At 44.7% G+C, this 14,278-nt stretch overlaps 1 protein-coding gene across 1 annotated transcript; it reads right to left on the bottom strand.

Moving 5' to 3' along the window:
* Positions 1-1,299: 1,299 nt before the first annotated feature.
* LOC144599413 (protein shisa-like-2B) lies at positions 1,300-13,947 on the bottom strand. The gene is made up of 3 exons (XM_078410271.1): positions 13,713-13,947; positions 5,917-6,074; positions 1,300-1,568 (listed from the first exon to the last, which is right to left on the bottom strand). The coding sequence occupies exons 1-3, from the start codon at positions 13,907-13,909 to the stop codon at positions 1,396-1,398; spliced, it is 528 nt and encodes a 175-aa protein (XP_078266397.1). The 5' UTR covers positions 13,910-13,947; the 3' UTR covers positions 1,300-1,395.
* Between the last annotated feature and the right edge of the window lie 331 nt (positions 13,948-14,278).

The raw sequence follows: 14,278 nt of genomic DNA, 5'->3' as shown, positions 1-14,278 counted from the left end.
GGTTTTCTCCGAGATCTTCGATTTCCTCCCACACTCCAAAGATGTACAGGTATGTAGATTAATTGGCTTGGTGTATGTGTAAATTGTCCCTAGTGGTATAGGATAGTGTTGATGTGCAGGGATTGCTGGTCGGCACAGACGCTGTGAGACAAAAGGGCCTGTTTCCTTGCTGTATCTCTAAACTAAACTGAAGGAGCCACAGCTCTCAGTCAGCCATGCGATCAGGTGTATTAAATGCATTTTCAACTTACGATATTTTCGATTTACGATGGGTTTATCAGAACGTAACCCCATCATAAGTCGAGAAGCATCTGTATTCCTTTTATGAGGAAGTATCTTAGCACAGTAGAGAGTTAGACAATAGACAATAGGTGCAGGAGGAGGCCATTCGGCCCCTCGAGCCAGCACCACCATTCAATGTGATCATGGCTGATCATTCTCAATCAGTACCCCGATCCTGCCTTCTCCCCATACCCCCTGACTCCGCTATCCTAAAGAGCTCTATCTAGCTCTCTCTTGAATGCATTCAGAGAATTGGCCTCCACCACCTTCTGAGGCAGTGAATTCCACAGATTTACAACTCTCAGACTGAAAAAGTTTTTCCTTATCTCCGTTCTGGACTCCCCTGGTTCTGGACTCCCCCAACATTGGGAACATGTTTCCTACCTCTAACGTGTCCAACCCCTTAATAATCTTATATGTTTCGATAAGATCCCCTTTCATCCTTCTAAATTCCAATGTATACAAGTTTATATATACAGGACATCCATTATAAAACCAAATAGAAAATTGGAAGAAACATTTAACCCAAGAGCTGTGGGAGCATGAAACATATTACCAAAAGGAGAGGTTGAGTGAACAATAGCATATATTTAAGAGGAGGCTGAACTAGAAAAATGAGAGGAGGGAAGGAATGGTTATGATTCAGATGAGGAAAAGTGGTGTAGAGGCTTAATTGGAGCAAGAATGTGAGCATGGTGTGATTCGACCAAATGGCCTCTCTGTTCCATATGTACAATGTAAATCTATATAATGTTTGTAGTACAGCTTTGAATTTGTTTCCTTTTAATTTTTGTCTTCATATTTTAAAAGTTTTTCAGTCATGACTGAAGTTTCTGCAGAATCAAAAAAATCAACGTAGAATTTTCTTATCAAAATGAATGAGTGCTGATATATTTTATTTCCCTCGGTCTATTTATTGGGTAAATACTTTTATTTGTAAGCTTGTCACAAAACATAGAATATCTCATAAACCACATATGTTTAAAAGATTATATTTTTGTTGTTAGTACTGCACACATTTCATACACTTGCCACAATTATCTTTTTTGTATATAGAATACAGGTTATAGTAATTTTCCCTTAATTAAGTGGAATTAGCATTTATTTTTAAATTTAGTACTTGCCTATTTTACTTGTACAAACTGACGAGAGTTTTGTTGATGTAATTTCAGTCTCTACTACTGTTGCTAACAGTTTCTCTTCAGTAATTTTATTTGTGATCAGTGATGGGGCCGCTGCCACTGATGGCACCAGTGTTGTTTCCAAAATTCCATGTTTGTTTCTCCCTGCAAAGAAGACATTGTTTGCAATGATTCCTTTTGCATAACAACATGGAAGAGAAGCCAATTATATAACACACAGTATGCAGCTACATTGAATCCATGCACCAAATTATTGCTATAAACTTAGGTTAAGTTCACAGATGCCTTTATTTCCGTTTTATAATAGAAAATCAGATGTGCAAAATAATTTAATCCCAACATTACTATCAAATAATTACTAATAACTTTAAGCTGAATTTTTTTTAGCAGAAATGGTTTAATGGACCTGCCAGTTATGCTAAGGAGAAGACAGATTAATATTTTAAGAAATAAAATCGTGTAGCACTGTATTTTATTATTAAACGACCATCACCTGATTGTTTCAGTATACCGGGCATGTTTTAGGTGAACAAGTGCATTGGTTACATTATTTTCCATGCAACTATGCAAGTGGTAACTTCAAGGACATCAATGGTAGAAAATCAATGGCACTCCACTCATCTTCCATTTAGTTTAGAAACTGAAGCCGAGGTCAATTTTGAGCAGAAAGCAGTTAGCATCCTGGAGTGACTGCTCCATGTAGGTGTATAAAGTGGAAGGCAGGCACTGGTGGAGCAGCATTTTTGGAGTGGCCGTGTGGAGGTTAAGTCCATCCAAGTAAAGAGGCTTTAGCATAGACGGTGACAACAGAATAAGGTACAGTCTATGCTTTTTTTCCTTCTTCTCTAAATCTTCCTTGGTCTAGTGCAGTAGTGATGACAGTTAGGGTAAGACTCTTCTGCAAACTGATGTCAGGGGAGTGGGTGGGACAGAGATAGAATGTAGTCGGAGATAGTAAGACTGGTGAGAGAACTGGGAAGGGGGAGAGGATGGAGAGAGAGGGAAAGCAAGAGCTATTTGAAGTTAGAGGTCAATGTTCATACCGCTGGGGTGTAAGTTACACAAGTGAAATATGAGGTGCTGTTCCTCCACTTTGGGCTGGGCCCCACTCTGACATTGGAGGAGGCCCAGATCTTACACCAGTCTTGCTGTCTCCGACTACATTCTATCTTTGTCCCACCCACTCCCCTGACATCAGTTTGCAGAAGGGTCTCGACACAAATTTTTCAAAACTCTTTAGATTCTGGAGTAGTTCCTGAGGATTGGAGGGTAGCTAATGTAACCCCACTTTTAAAAAAGGGGGGGGGGGAGAGAGAAAACGGGGAATTATAGACCAGTTATTAAAGATGTGATAGCATCACATTTGGAAAGTGGTGGAATCATCGGACAAAGTCAGCATGGATTTATGAAAGGCAAATCATGTCTGACGAATCTTATAGAATTTTTCGAGGATGTAACTAGTAGAGTGGATAAGGGAGAACCAGTCAATGTGTTATATCTGGACTTTCAGAAGGCCTTCGACAAGGTCCCACATAGGAGATTGGTGTACAAACTTAAAGCACACGGTATTGGGGGTTCAGTGTTGAGGTGGATAGAGAATTGGTCGGCGGACAGGAAGCAAAGAGTAGGAATAAACGGGTCCTTTTCGGAATGGCAGGCAGTGACTAGTGGGGTACCGCAAGGCTCAGTGCTGGGACCCCAGTTATTTACAATATATATTAATGATTTGGACGAGGGAATTGAATGCAACATCTCTAAGTTTGCGGATGACACGAAGCTGGGTGGCAGTGTTAGCTGCGAGGAGGATGCTAGGAGGCTGCAGAGTGACTTGGATAGATTAGGAGAGTGGACAAATGCATGGCAGATGCAATATAATGTGAATAAATGTGAGGTTATCCACTTTGGCGGCAAGAACAGGAAAGCAGAGTATTACCTGAATGGTGACCGATTAGGAAAAGGGGAGATGCAACGTGACCTGGGTGTCATGGTGCACCAGTCATTGAAAGCAAGTGAAGAAAGCGAATGGTATGTTAGCATTCATAGCAAGAGGATTTGAGTATAGGAGCAGGGAGGTTCTGCTGCAGTTGTACAGGGCCTTGGTGAGACCGCACCTGGAGTATTGTGTACAGTTTCGGTCTCCTAATCTGAGGAAAGACATTCTGGCCTTAGAGGGAGTACAGAGAAGGTTCACCAGATTGATCCCTGGGATGGCAGGACTTTCATATGAAGAAAGACTGGATAGACTGGGCTTATACTCGCTGGAATTTAGAAGACTGAGGGGGGATCTTATTGAAACATATAAAATTCTTAAGGGGTTGGAGAGGCTAGATGCGGGAAGATTGTTCCCGATGTTGGGGAAGTCCAGAACCAGGGGTCACAGCTTAAGGACCCCTTAAGTCAGCTTAAGTCTCGGCCGCGGGACTTAGCAGCGCCCCGTGCGGCTCGGCCGCGGGGCCTTCCATCGCCCGGTGCGGCTCGGCCGCTGGACTTAACATCGCCAGCGCGGCTCGGCCGCGGGACGTTTCAGTGCCCGGTGCAGTTCGGCCGCAGGGACTGTGCGTCTCGGTCGCCTCGTTAGGGGTCGAGCTGCCTGTCCGTGGGCGTGGGGGAAGAGAGTGGAAGTTTTGTTGCCTTCCATCACAGTGAGGGGGTGTTTGGACTCACTGTGATGGATGTTTGTGTTGGGGTCGTGTGTCCTGTGTACTTCTCTTTTTTGTTGTGTTCTGTGACTGCTGTAATTTCGTTCGGTATCTGTACCGAATGACAATAAAGTTCTGTGCTGTACAGATAAGGGGGAAGTCTTTTAGGACCGAGATGAGAAAACATTTCTTCACACAGAGAGTGGTGAGTCTGTGGAATTCTCTGCCTCAGAAGGTAGTTGAGGCCAGTTCATTGGCTATATGTAAGAGGGAGTTAGATGTGGCCCTTGTGGCTAAAGGGATCAGGGGGTATGGAGAGAAGGCTACTGAGCTGGATGATCAGCCATGATCATATTGAATGGCGGTGCAGGCTCGAAGGGCCGAATGGCCTACTCCTGCACCTATTTTCTATGTTTCTATGTTTCTAAAACGTCACCCATTCCTTCTCTCCAGAGATGCTGCCTGCCCACTGAGTTACTCCACCATTTTGTGTCTACCTTCGATTTAAACCAGCATCTGCAGTTCTTTCCTGTACATTAACAGAAAGCGGGTAACTAGAGAGAGAAAAGGCCTCCTCCGAAGCCAAAGCTTCTATCTTTGGAGCTACAGGAGATGGGTAGGTTTTCAATAAACCATTCAATTTCTCCTCTGTTTTTTTACCATGTGCAAAAACATCAAGGCGAGGGAACTTGGGATAGTTAATGGAGATGTCTTGAGGACAGTCCGTATGACAGTCAAGGAGGAGCTGGACGTCCCAAGGCATATAAATGTAGATAAATCTCCTGGGATTGGTCAGATATATCCGATGATGTGGGAAGCCAGATAAGAAATTACAAAAGCCCTTGCTGAGATACATGAATCATTGTTAGACACGGATGAGGTGCCAGATAACTGGACGGTGGCTAATGTTATACTTCTATTGCACAAGGGCTGCCAGGAATAGCCAGGGTACGATAGATCAGTGGGTCTAACATCTGTGGTATGTAACATGGTGGAGAGGATTCTGAGGGATAAGATATGCATGTGGATAGGCAGGCATTGATTAGGAATAGTATTTTTTTTGTTTTGTACACGGGAGATTGTGTCTTATGAATCTGATTTGAGTTATTTGAAGATGTTGGGGCACAATTTAATAGGAGGGGCATATTTTTCACTAAAAGGGCTGTGGGTATGTGGAATGAGCTGCCAGAGGAGGTAGTTGAGGCAGATACTATAACAGCATTTAGAAAACACTTGGATAGGTACAGGGACAGGAAAGGTTTAGAGGAATATAAGTTAAATGCAGGCAAATGGAACGGTGCATCTTGGTCAGAAAGGACAAGTGGGCTGAAGGAAACAGGAACAACTTCCCTTCTGATATCAGGTTGCTGAATGGCCCTTCCATAAGCTAGGGTACCATCCAATTCACCTCTACCCCATTGACGACATTGGACTTTGTCTATGGAAATGATGTGCTTCAATGCTGAGAATATATTCAGCACTCTGTATCTTCAACTTTGCTCAGTCTATTGTACCTGAGTTTGACTTGATGGTATTGAAAGGTGAATATGTGATTGGGTTTCATGTTTCAAAAAAGAACAAGCCATAGCAAACTTCAATTGTTGGCACAATCGGAACACCATTAGTAAAACTAAAGTATCATTAAATATTTCTCAAATACTGCTTGAAGAAATTCCTAATATCACATTTACCAGATCATTGCATATTTTTGCATCGAGATGATTCACAAAACAAAGATGTGGTTAGGAAGGATAGTGACTGTACTCTTGAATATCTCAGCATTTTACACCTTAGAGCAGACAGCATAGAAACATGCCTACGAGGAAATCGAATAATTTATGAATTAGACTTACGCTTGTGTGTTGGAGATGTTGTGAGGCTTTGAAGCCCAAGGCCAGAATCGAATCTTTGTGGTTTATTGTAGAGAAATAAACAGCACATCGCAAAAGCACTAATGACAAATACCAGGAGAAGAAGGGCAGCAACTCCTAATCCCACCATTGCACCTATACTAAACAAAAGGAGGATTAAAAGACATTCAATAGTTTAATTTAGTAGAACCCGCTCTTTTGATTCAACCAGAACTCAGTGGTGTGAATCATTATGTGCATTTTCTGGCTATCAATTGGATCTAATCAACATGAGTTAGTTCTGTTTTAAGAAAGTATTTGATGAAAATCCACATTAAGATTACGGAAAAAATGACTCATGAAATTACTGAAAGATTTGCTTAGTCAATTGAAAACTAATTTAATAATTCAAAAGTTTGAAAAATAGTAGGTTTTTATCCAATATATTCATTATTAACTTTGCTCCTCCATTCTTTATTTATATACAAACTGGAAGTCTACAGCATTAATACCAAGTCTTTTATAGTGCTGAATTGGTAAACTGAAAGTATGGCAGTTCATTTAATGTTCTTTTTGCATTCATTCTGCTTTATTAATATATTCATGGATCAGATGGCTTGGCGATAAATTTGAAATATACTTATCTTTGTAAAGGTATTGCAACTGTGAATGTTTCTATCTAGATATTAGATTTAGGTTTTTTTCATTCAGAATTATTGAGATTAGTAAGCATTTAAATTAACAATAAAATAATTGTATTTCATTTGAGTGTGTAAAGTCTTGATATATTTTTGCTCCACAAGTTTGATGGCACAGAGTAGAATTTGGATGAACCATAGATTTTGGAGCACGGGAGGATGGCAGCAGAACATTTGAACAGTTGAGTCTAACACTGTTTAAAACGTGGATCGAGGTCCTGGAGTGGAACTAGACAATGTTATAGAATTGGGAGTAGGTTAAACTATTGGGGGGAAATGGGGTCAAAATCACATCTCAAGGTCAACCAAAGATTGGGTTGCAAACACAGGTGAGTACAGTAATGCATCAATTTTATTTTATCCAAAAAACTGATAATCCAAAGAACAAGTTCAAATCTAACTGTGAATTTGAGCAGTGGAATAATTTGAAAATTCCGGAAATTAAAATATTTGTGCCTTAAAGAAACCATCCCACACCCATCTCTCTTGAGATACTTTCTATGGAAGGAATTCACTGTCTGCACCCAGTCTATCCATTATTGTAGCTCCACACCAGTATGCCTGGGTCTTAACTCTACTTTTAAGAAGATGACAAATTATTGTGTTTTATCAAGTTGTGAACATTGACTCAAGAAGCCAGTTCACAACAGTGCTCTCTCACAAACCAGAGATTATATTAAATACTCTGAGAGTGTCTCAGGAACTAGAGAGGACATTACCAAGAATGGGGGGTCTGTGACAAGTCTTGAAGACAATGGCTTTGGCTTTTCCAGTGCTGAGCATGAGAACAACAATTCATTAATTTCAAATAAATATTTTGGCAGCACAAAGAAGTGGGCATGGACAATTGGAAGGTAGTAGTGTGCATGTGGAAAATTATCCACATATAGACTAAATCAAAAAGTACATGTTGATAAGGCAGGCAGGTTAAAGGTGGATTACTTTACCTTTATGGTTACAGTACTAGGAAAAGAAAGCACAGTTTGAGGAATCCTAATGGTAGGCTGCCACAGTTAGATTGCACGGGATCCAGGGAGCGCTAGCCGACTGGATAGAGAATTGGCTTCATGGATGGAAGCAGAGGATGATGATGGAAGATAGACCCAAAAAGCTGGAGTTACTCAGCGGGCCAGGCAGCATCTCTGGAGAGAAGGAATGGGTCATATTTCGGGTTGAGACCTCATCTTCAGACTGACGTCAGGGGAGTGGGCAGGACAGAGATAGAATGTAGTTTGAGACAGTAAGACTGGTCGGAGAACTGGGAAGGGGAGGGGATGGAGAGAGAGGGAAAGCAAGGGCTACTTGAAGTTAGAGAAGTCAATGTTCATACCTCTGGGGTGTAAGCTGCACAAGTGAAATATGAGGTGCTGTTCGTCCAATATGCACTGGGCCTCTCTCTGACAATGGACGAGGCCCAAGGTCAGTGTGGGAATGGGAGTGGTAGTTAAAGTGTTGAGCAATCGGGAGATCAGGTAGGTTTAGGTGGACTGAGCGGAGGTGTTCAGCGAAACGATCACTGAGCTTGGTCTTGCCGAGATACAGGAGTCCAGTGGAACAGTGGACACGGTAGATGAGGTTGGAGGAGGTACAAATGAACCTCTGCCTCACCTGAAAAGACTGTTGGGGTCCCTGGACGGAGTCGAGGGGGAGGTATAGGGACAGGTGTTGCATGATGATGGAAGGTTGTTTTTCGGACTGGCAAGAGGCCTGCCTCAGGGCCTATTGTTGATTGTTGTTTATATCACCAATTTGGATGAGAATGTAGAAGGCATGATTAGTAAGTCTGCAGATGACACTAAAGTGTGTGGTATTGTAGATAGTGAAGGTGATTATGAAAAATTACAGCAGGTTCTTGATCAGCTGAGCATGTGGATTGAGGAATGGCAAATGGAGGTTAATGCAAATAAATGTGAGGTATTGCATTTTGGCAAGTCAAACCAGGGCAGGACCTTCACAGTGTAGGTCCCCTGGGGAGTGTTGTGGAGCAGAGAAATCGAGGAGTACAGTACATAGTTCCCTGAAAATTGCATCACAAGCCATGAAGGATTTCGGTAAATTGGTCTTCATCAGTCAGAGTATTGAGTAAAGAAGTTGGGATGTCATGTTACAATTGTGCAACCACATTTGGAGTATTGTGTTAAATTTTGGAATCACTGCTGTAGGAAGGATAGCATTAAGCTGGAAAGAATGCAGAGAATATTTACAAGGATATTGCCAGGACTTGAGGGCCTGAACTAAAGGGATGAACTAAAGGGACGAGATGAGAAAACATTTCTTCACACAGAGTGGTGAGTCTGTGGAATTCTCTGCCACAGAAGGTAGTTGAGGCCAGTTCATTTGCTATATTTAAGAGGGAGTTAGATGTGGCCCTTGTGGCTAAAGGGATCAGGGGGTATGGAGAGAAGGCAGGTACAGGTTACTGAGCTGGATGATCAGCCATGATCATATTGAATGGCGGTGCAGGCTCGAAGGGCCAAATGGCCTACTCCTGCACCTATTTTCTATGTTTCTATGTTTCTATGAGAGGTTGGGCAGGCTAGGACTTTATTCCTTGGAGTACAGGATGCTGAGGGATGATCTAATAACATCATCATGGGAATAGATGAAGTGAATGCACAGAGTATTTTACCCAGAGTAGGGGAATCAAGAATCAGAAGTCATAGGTTTAAGGTGAGAGGGGAAAGATTTAATAGGAACCTGAGGGGCAACGTTTTCACACATAGGATGGCGAGTATTTGAAATGAGCTACCAGAGAAAGTAGTTGAGGCAGGTACTATAACAACATTTAAAAGATATAAGAAAAAGAATAGAAAAGGAATGGAAGTGGTTCAAGTAAAAGTGGTGTCATCGGTGATTTTGATGGAATGGAGATATGTTCATAAAATTATCATATATTTTAAGTGGGAGCACAAGAAATAAATAAGCTGATCTGAACCTTAAACGATTGAGTTGTAATTTATGGATAAGGTTCATGTAAGCAAAGAATATTGTTTCTTAAACAATGGACATTAATGCAAGCTAATATCAAGATCTTATTTAATATGGACCAAAGTGGAGGCATATTGTTTAAGGGAAGATAAAGGAAAAAATCTATGGAACTATTAAAATGAGTTACAAATATGAAGGGTATAGGCAAATTGGCTAGTTGATTTTAATTTACTAATAGTAAAATGAAGGCCATGATGAAAGCAGAAGTAATGAACATAAATTATTGGTTAGAGGTTTCAGAAATGTAGCTGCTTTTGTTTTGCTAGACTTACAAATGGATAGAAAAAGAACAAGTAGAAGAAAGATTGTGGGAGAATGCAGAAATTAAAGAAGCTTATGGTATCAGAAAGCTGGAGTAACTCAGCGGGTCAGGCAGCATCTCAGGAGAGAAGGAATGGGTGACTTTTCGGGTCGAGACCCTTCTTCAGACTGATGTCAGGGGGGCGGGACAAAGAAAGGATATTCAGGTGGGTGGGACAAAGAAAGGATACACAATTAAAGATGCCTCATCATTTAATGTTAGAAAGAGAAATTCTGTTTCAGCCACATATTTAAAATACCTAATGTCGGCATTGTTCTTTAGACATCATGCATTGTACATTCATGCTGTTGGAAAAGAAGGTGTGGGTGCAAGAAACTAGCTTTTTTCCCTCATCAATTGGCCTGAAAATGGGAACCGTTTAACCTGCAATGAATCAGGGCAAATCATAAGATTTGCTCTAAAGATAAACCTAGCCCAAACTGCGAGAATTGCTTGAAATGACACCAAACCTGAGAATGAAGACAAAAGGGCTCATCACACAATATTTATGAAACCTGGGTTCAATTCAGACCTGTGTGGCGTTTGCATATTCTCCCTGTGATTAGCTCGGCTTCCTCTGGGTGCTCCAGCTTTGTCCTACATCCCAAAGATATGGTAGGAAAATAACTCCAGATGCTGATACAAATCGAAGGTATCACAAAATGCTGGAGTAACTCAGCGGGTCAGGCAGCATCTCAGGAGAGAAGGAATGGGTGACGTTTCGGGTCGAGACAATTCTTCAGACTGATGTCAGGGGAGGGAGCGGGACAAAGATAGGATGTAATTGGATATAGGAAAATAGTGGAACTGGGAAGGGGAGGGGAAAGTGGGGGACAGAGGAACTATCTGAAGTTAGAGAAATCAATGTTTGGGTCCTTGGATGGAGTCGAGGGGGGGGGGAGGTAAAGGGACAGGTGTTGCATCTCCTGCGGTTGCAGGGGAAAGTACCTGGGGAGGGAGTGGTTTGGGTCGGAAGGGACGAGTGGACCAGGGAGTTACGGAGGGAACGGTCTCTGTGGAAAGCAGAAAGGGGAGGAGATGGGAAGATGTGGCCAGTAGTGGGATCCCGTTGGAGGTGACGGAAATGTTGGAGGATGATTTGTTGGATACGCTGGCTGATGGCGTGGAAGGTGAGGACAAGGGGGACTCTATCTTTGTTACGAATGGGGAGAGGGGGAGCAAGAGCAGAGCTGTGGGATATAGAGGAGGTCCTAGTGAGAGCCGCATCAATAACGGAAGAGGGGAAGCCCAGTTTCCTAAAGAATGAGGGCATCTCTGAAGCCCTAGTGTGAAACACCTCATCCTGGGCGCAGATGCGGCGTAGACAGAGGAATTGGGACTAGGGGATAGACAAATTATCCCGCAACATTTCCGTCACTTGGGACACCTACAATAGTGTAATGGTCTCCCTGACTCCAACTGATGTTATCCTAGATGCACAAGAGACTGCAAATGCTGAAATCGAGCAAAAAAACATACTGCTGGAGAGACACGACCGGTCAAGCTTCTCTGGCGGGCAATGGGGGACCATGACTGGAGCCAGACCCGTCTTTAGACTGGGTTAAAATATATAGTGTACGCCTGGAAAGGAGATTGTTCGACGTACCCAACAAAGGGACGGGCAGATAAGAGTTCGGGTATAATGTCAGTGTAATCCTTCATCAGTCTGGTCGTCAGTCAGGCTGATCCACTGAGTACTGACCCACTTGGATCAGAAAAACGTGGCTTCAGGACGCACCAGAGTTCTCCAGCACAAAGTCCGAGCCTGCTCCACAGTGCAGTCAGGGCCGTTTTTATAGCATTATGGGCCCCCAGGCAAAGCAGTGTACTGGGGCCCCTACCGTTACTCTCCCCCACCCCCCTTTCCCTACCAGCCCCCCCTGTCATGCCGGCGAAAAGCACTTACCGAAAAGCACTTAGCGATGGACTTAGGGTGCTACATTGTTGCAAAAAGCACTTACAGATCGCTGTGAGAAGCACTTAGGGACCGAAAATGTTGCGAAAAAAGCACTTATTGAACCTACATTATAAAAGTAGTATTTATTTAGTCAATAATCAATAGTCGTTTATTTGTCACATACACATAAATGTGTAGTGAAATGAAACATTACCCGCAGTTGAAACATAAGCAAGTCACTTAACATACACAGATCAGCATGGGGCCCCTATGCTCGTGGGGCCCCTATGCTCGTGGGGCCCCGGGCAAGTGCCCATCAGGCCCATGCGTTAAGACGGCCCTGAGTGCAGTACTGACTGAGCACCGCGTTATCTGGGGTGGGGTCGAACCGTGGCGCTCAATCCTAAATGACACAATACATCTGCAGCTCATTCATTTCACAGCCACGGGACCCGAAGCCTGGCCGTTGCGTTTACTTGGGCCATAATAAACTGTCTTTTCTGTGTAGACATTAACTGTATTGACTGCGACCTGTGCCAGCCAGTTGTCCACCTCCAGCCTGTGTTGGCTCACAGAACTTCCCATTCCAACAATAACACTGAGAAAAACACACAAAGTGCTGGAGGAATTCAGCAACGTCAGTGGAGTTACTCCAGTCCACCAGCATCTGCAGTTCCTCGTCTCAACATCCGTGGAGGGGATGGACTTCGGCTTTTCGGGACGGGAGCTTCTTCAGACAGATCAGTGTGAAGAAGGGTCTCGACCCCAAACGTCACCCATTCCTTCTCTCCTGAGATGCTGCCTGACCCGCTGAGTTACTCCAGCATTTTGTGAATAAATACCTTCGATTTGTACCAGCATAGAAACATAGAAAATAGGTGCAGGAGTAGGCCATTCGGCCCATCGAGCCTGCACCGCCATTCAATATGATCATGGCTGATCATCCAGCTCAGTAACCTGTACCTGCCTTCTCTCCATACCCCCTGATCCCTTTAGCCACAAGGGCCACATCTAACTCCCTCTTAAATATAGCCAATGAACTGGCCTCAACTGCAGTTATTTTCTTACACTTCTTCAGACAGATAGTGGAAAGGGGAAGGGAGCTGGAAACGAGAGTAACCCTCATTCACATCAACTCTCTCCCGAGTCTGTCTACACCCACCAACACCAGGGGCGATGTATTGCGGTCAGGTTTTCCAGGCGTCCCTCCCCCGTTTGTCGGTGACCAAAACAAATCCGACATCCCTGGATCTCCAGTCTGAAGAAGGGACTCGACCCGAAACGCCCCCCATTCCTTCTCTCTGGAGATGTTGCCTGTCCCGCTGTTACTCCAGCATTTTGTGTCTATCCCCAGAAAACGTCGTGCCGGGCAGCCCCTCTGAACCTCATCGCCGGTCATTGCCCCATCCCACCAATTCTTTCAGCCCTTTTGATTCCCTTGGGACACATACAGTAGTGTAATGGTCTCCCTGACTCCAACTGATGTTATCCTGGATACACAAGAGACTGCTCTGAAGTTGGCACGGTTTCCATCCCATAGTCATCCCATCTATCTGGGTGGACATTCAGCTACCTCTCCTCCTTATTCGTTTCCTCCCCCCCCCCATATCAATCCCCACCCCCATATCCATCCCCACATTCACCCCCCCATATCCATCCCCACCCCCATATCCATCCCCACATTCACCCCCCCATATCCATCCCCACCCCCATATCCACCCCCCCCATATCCATCCCCACATTCACCCCCCCATATCCATCCCCACCCCCATATCCACCCCCCCATATCCATCCCCACCCCCATATCCACCCCCCCCATATCCATCCCCACATTCACCCCCCCCCCCATATCTATCCCCCCCCCCCCCCCCCCCCCCATATCTCTCCCCGCGGTTCCCCCAGTCGCTGTGTTTACCTCAGCGACCACATGTAGCCATGCGGGTCAGGGAAATAGTTGCCCGCCTCATCGCAGCAGTACTTGAGATCGGAGAACCCGCAGCAGTAAACCTTCCCCGCGTCGTCCGTCTTCCTCGGACACCTGAAACTTGCCATCAGCTCCTCCGCGCTGGAGTAAGCGCTGCAAACGCGCTCCGCCCCGCTCATCTCACTCATCTCATCTCATCTCCAGCGGTGGGTTGTGGAGGGAGGGAGGAGGCTCTGGGCTCTGTGCTCTGGGCTCTCTCCGCTCGCACCCCGCCCACCCACTGCTAGTGGCCCCACCCGGGCCAGCCCCGACCCCAGCACAGCCCACCCGCTGCCCGGACTCTATTATCTTTGCTCACAGCTAGTGGCCGCCAGCCCAGCTCCAGACCAGCACAGCCCCAACCCAGACCAGCACAGCCCCAACCCAGACCCAGACCCAGACCAGCACAACCCCAACCCCGACCAGCACAGCCCCAGCCCAGACCAGCACAGCCCCAACCCAGACCCAGCCCAGACCAGCACAGCCCCAACCCAGACCAGCACAGCCCAGACCAGCAC

The sequence above is a fragment of the Rhinoraja longicauda genome, chromosome 1 (assembly GCF_053455715.1).
Source record: "Rhinoraja longicauda isolate Sanriku21f chromosome 1, sRhiLon1.1, whole genome shotgun sequence".
NCBI classification, from domain to species: Eukaryota; Metazoa; Chordata; class Chondrichthyes; order Rajiformes; family Arhynchobatidae; genus Rhinoraja; species Rhinoraja longicauda.
Note: the sequence above shows the minus strand (reverse complement) of the source record. Positions and strands in the feature narration are given on the sequence as shown.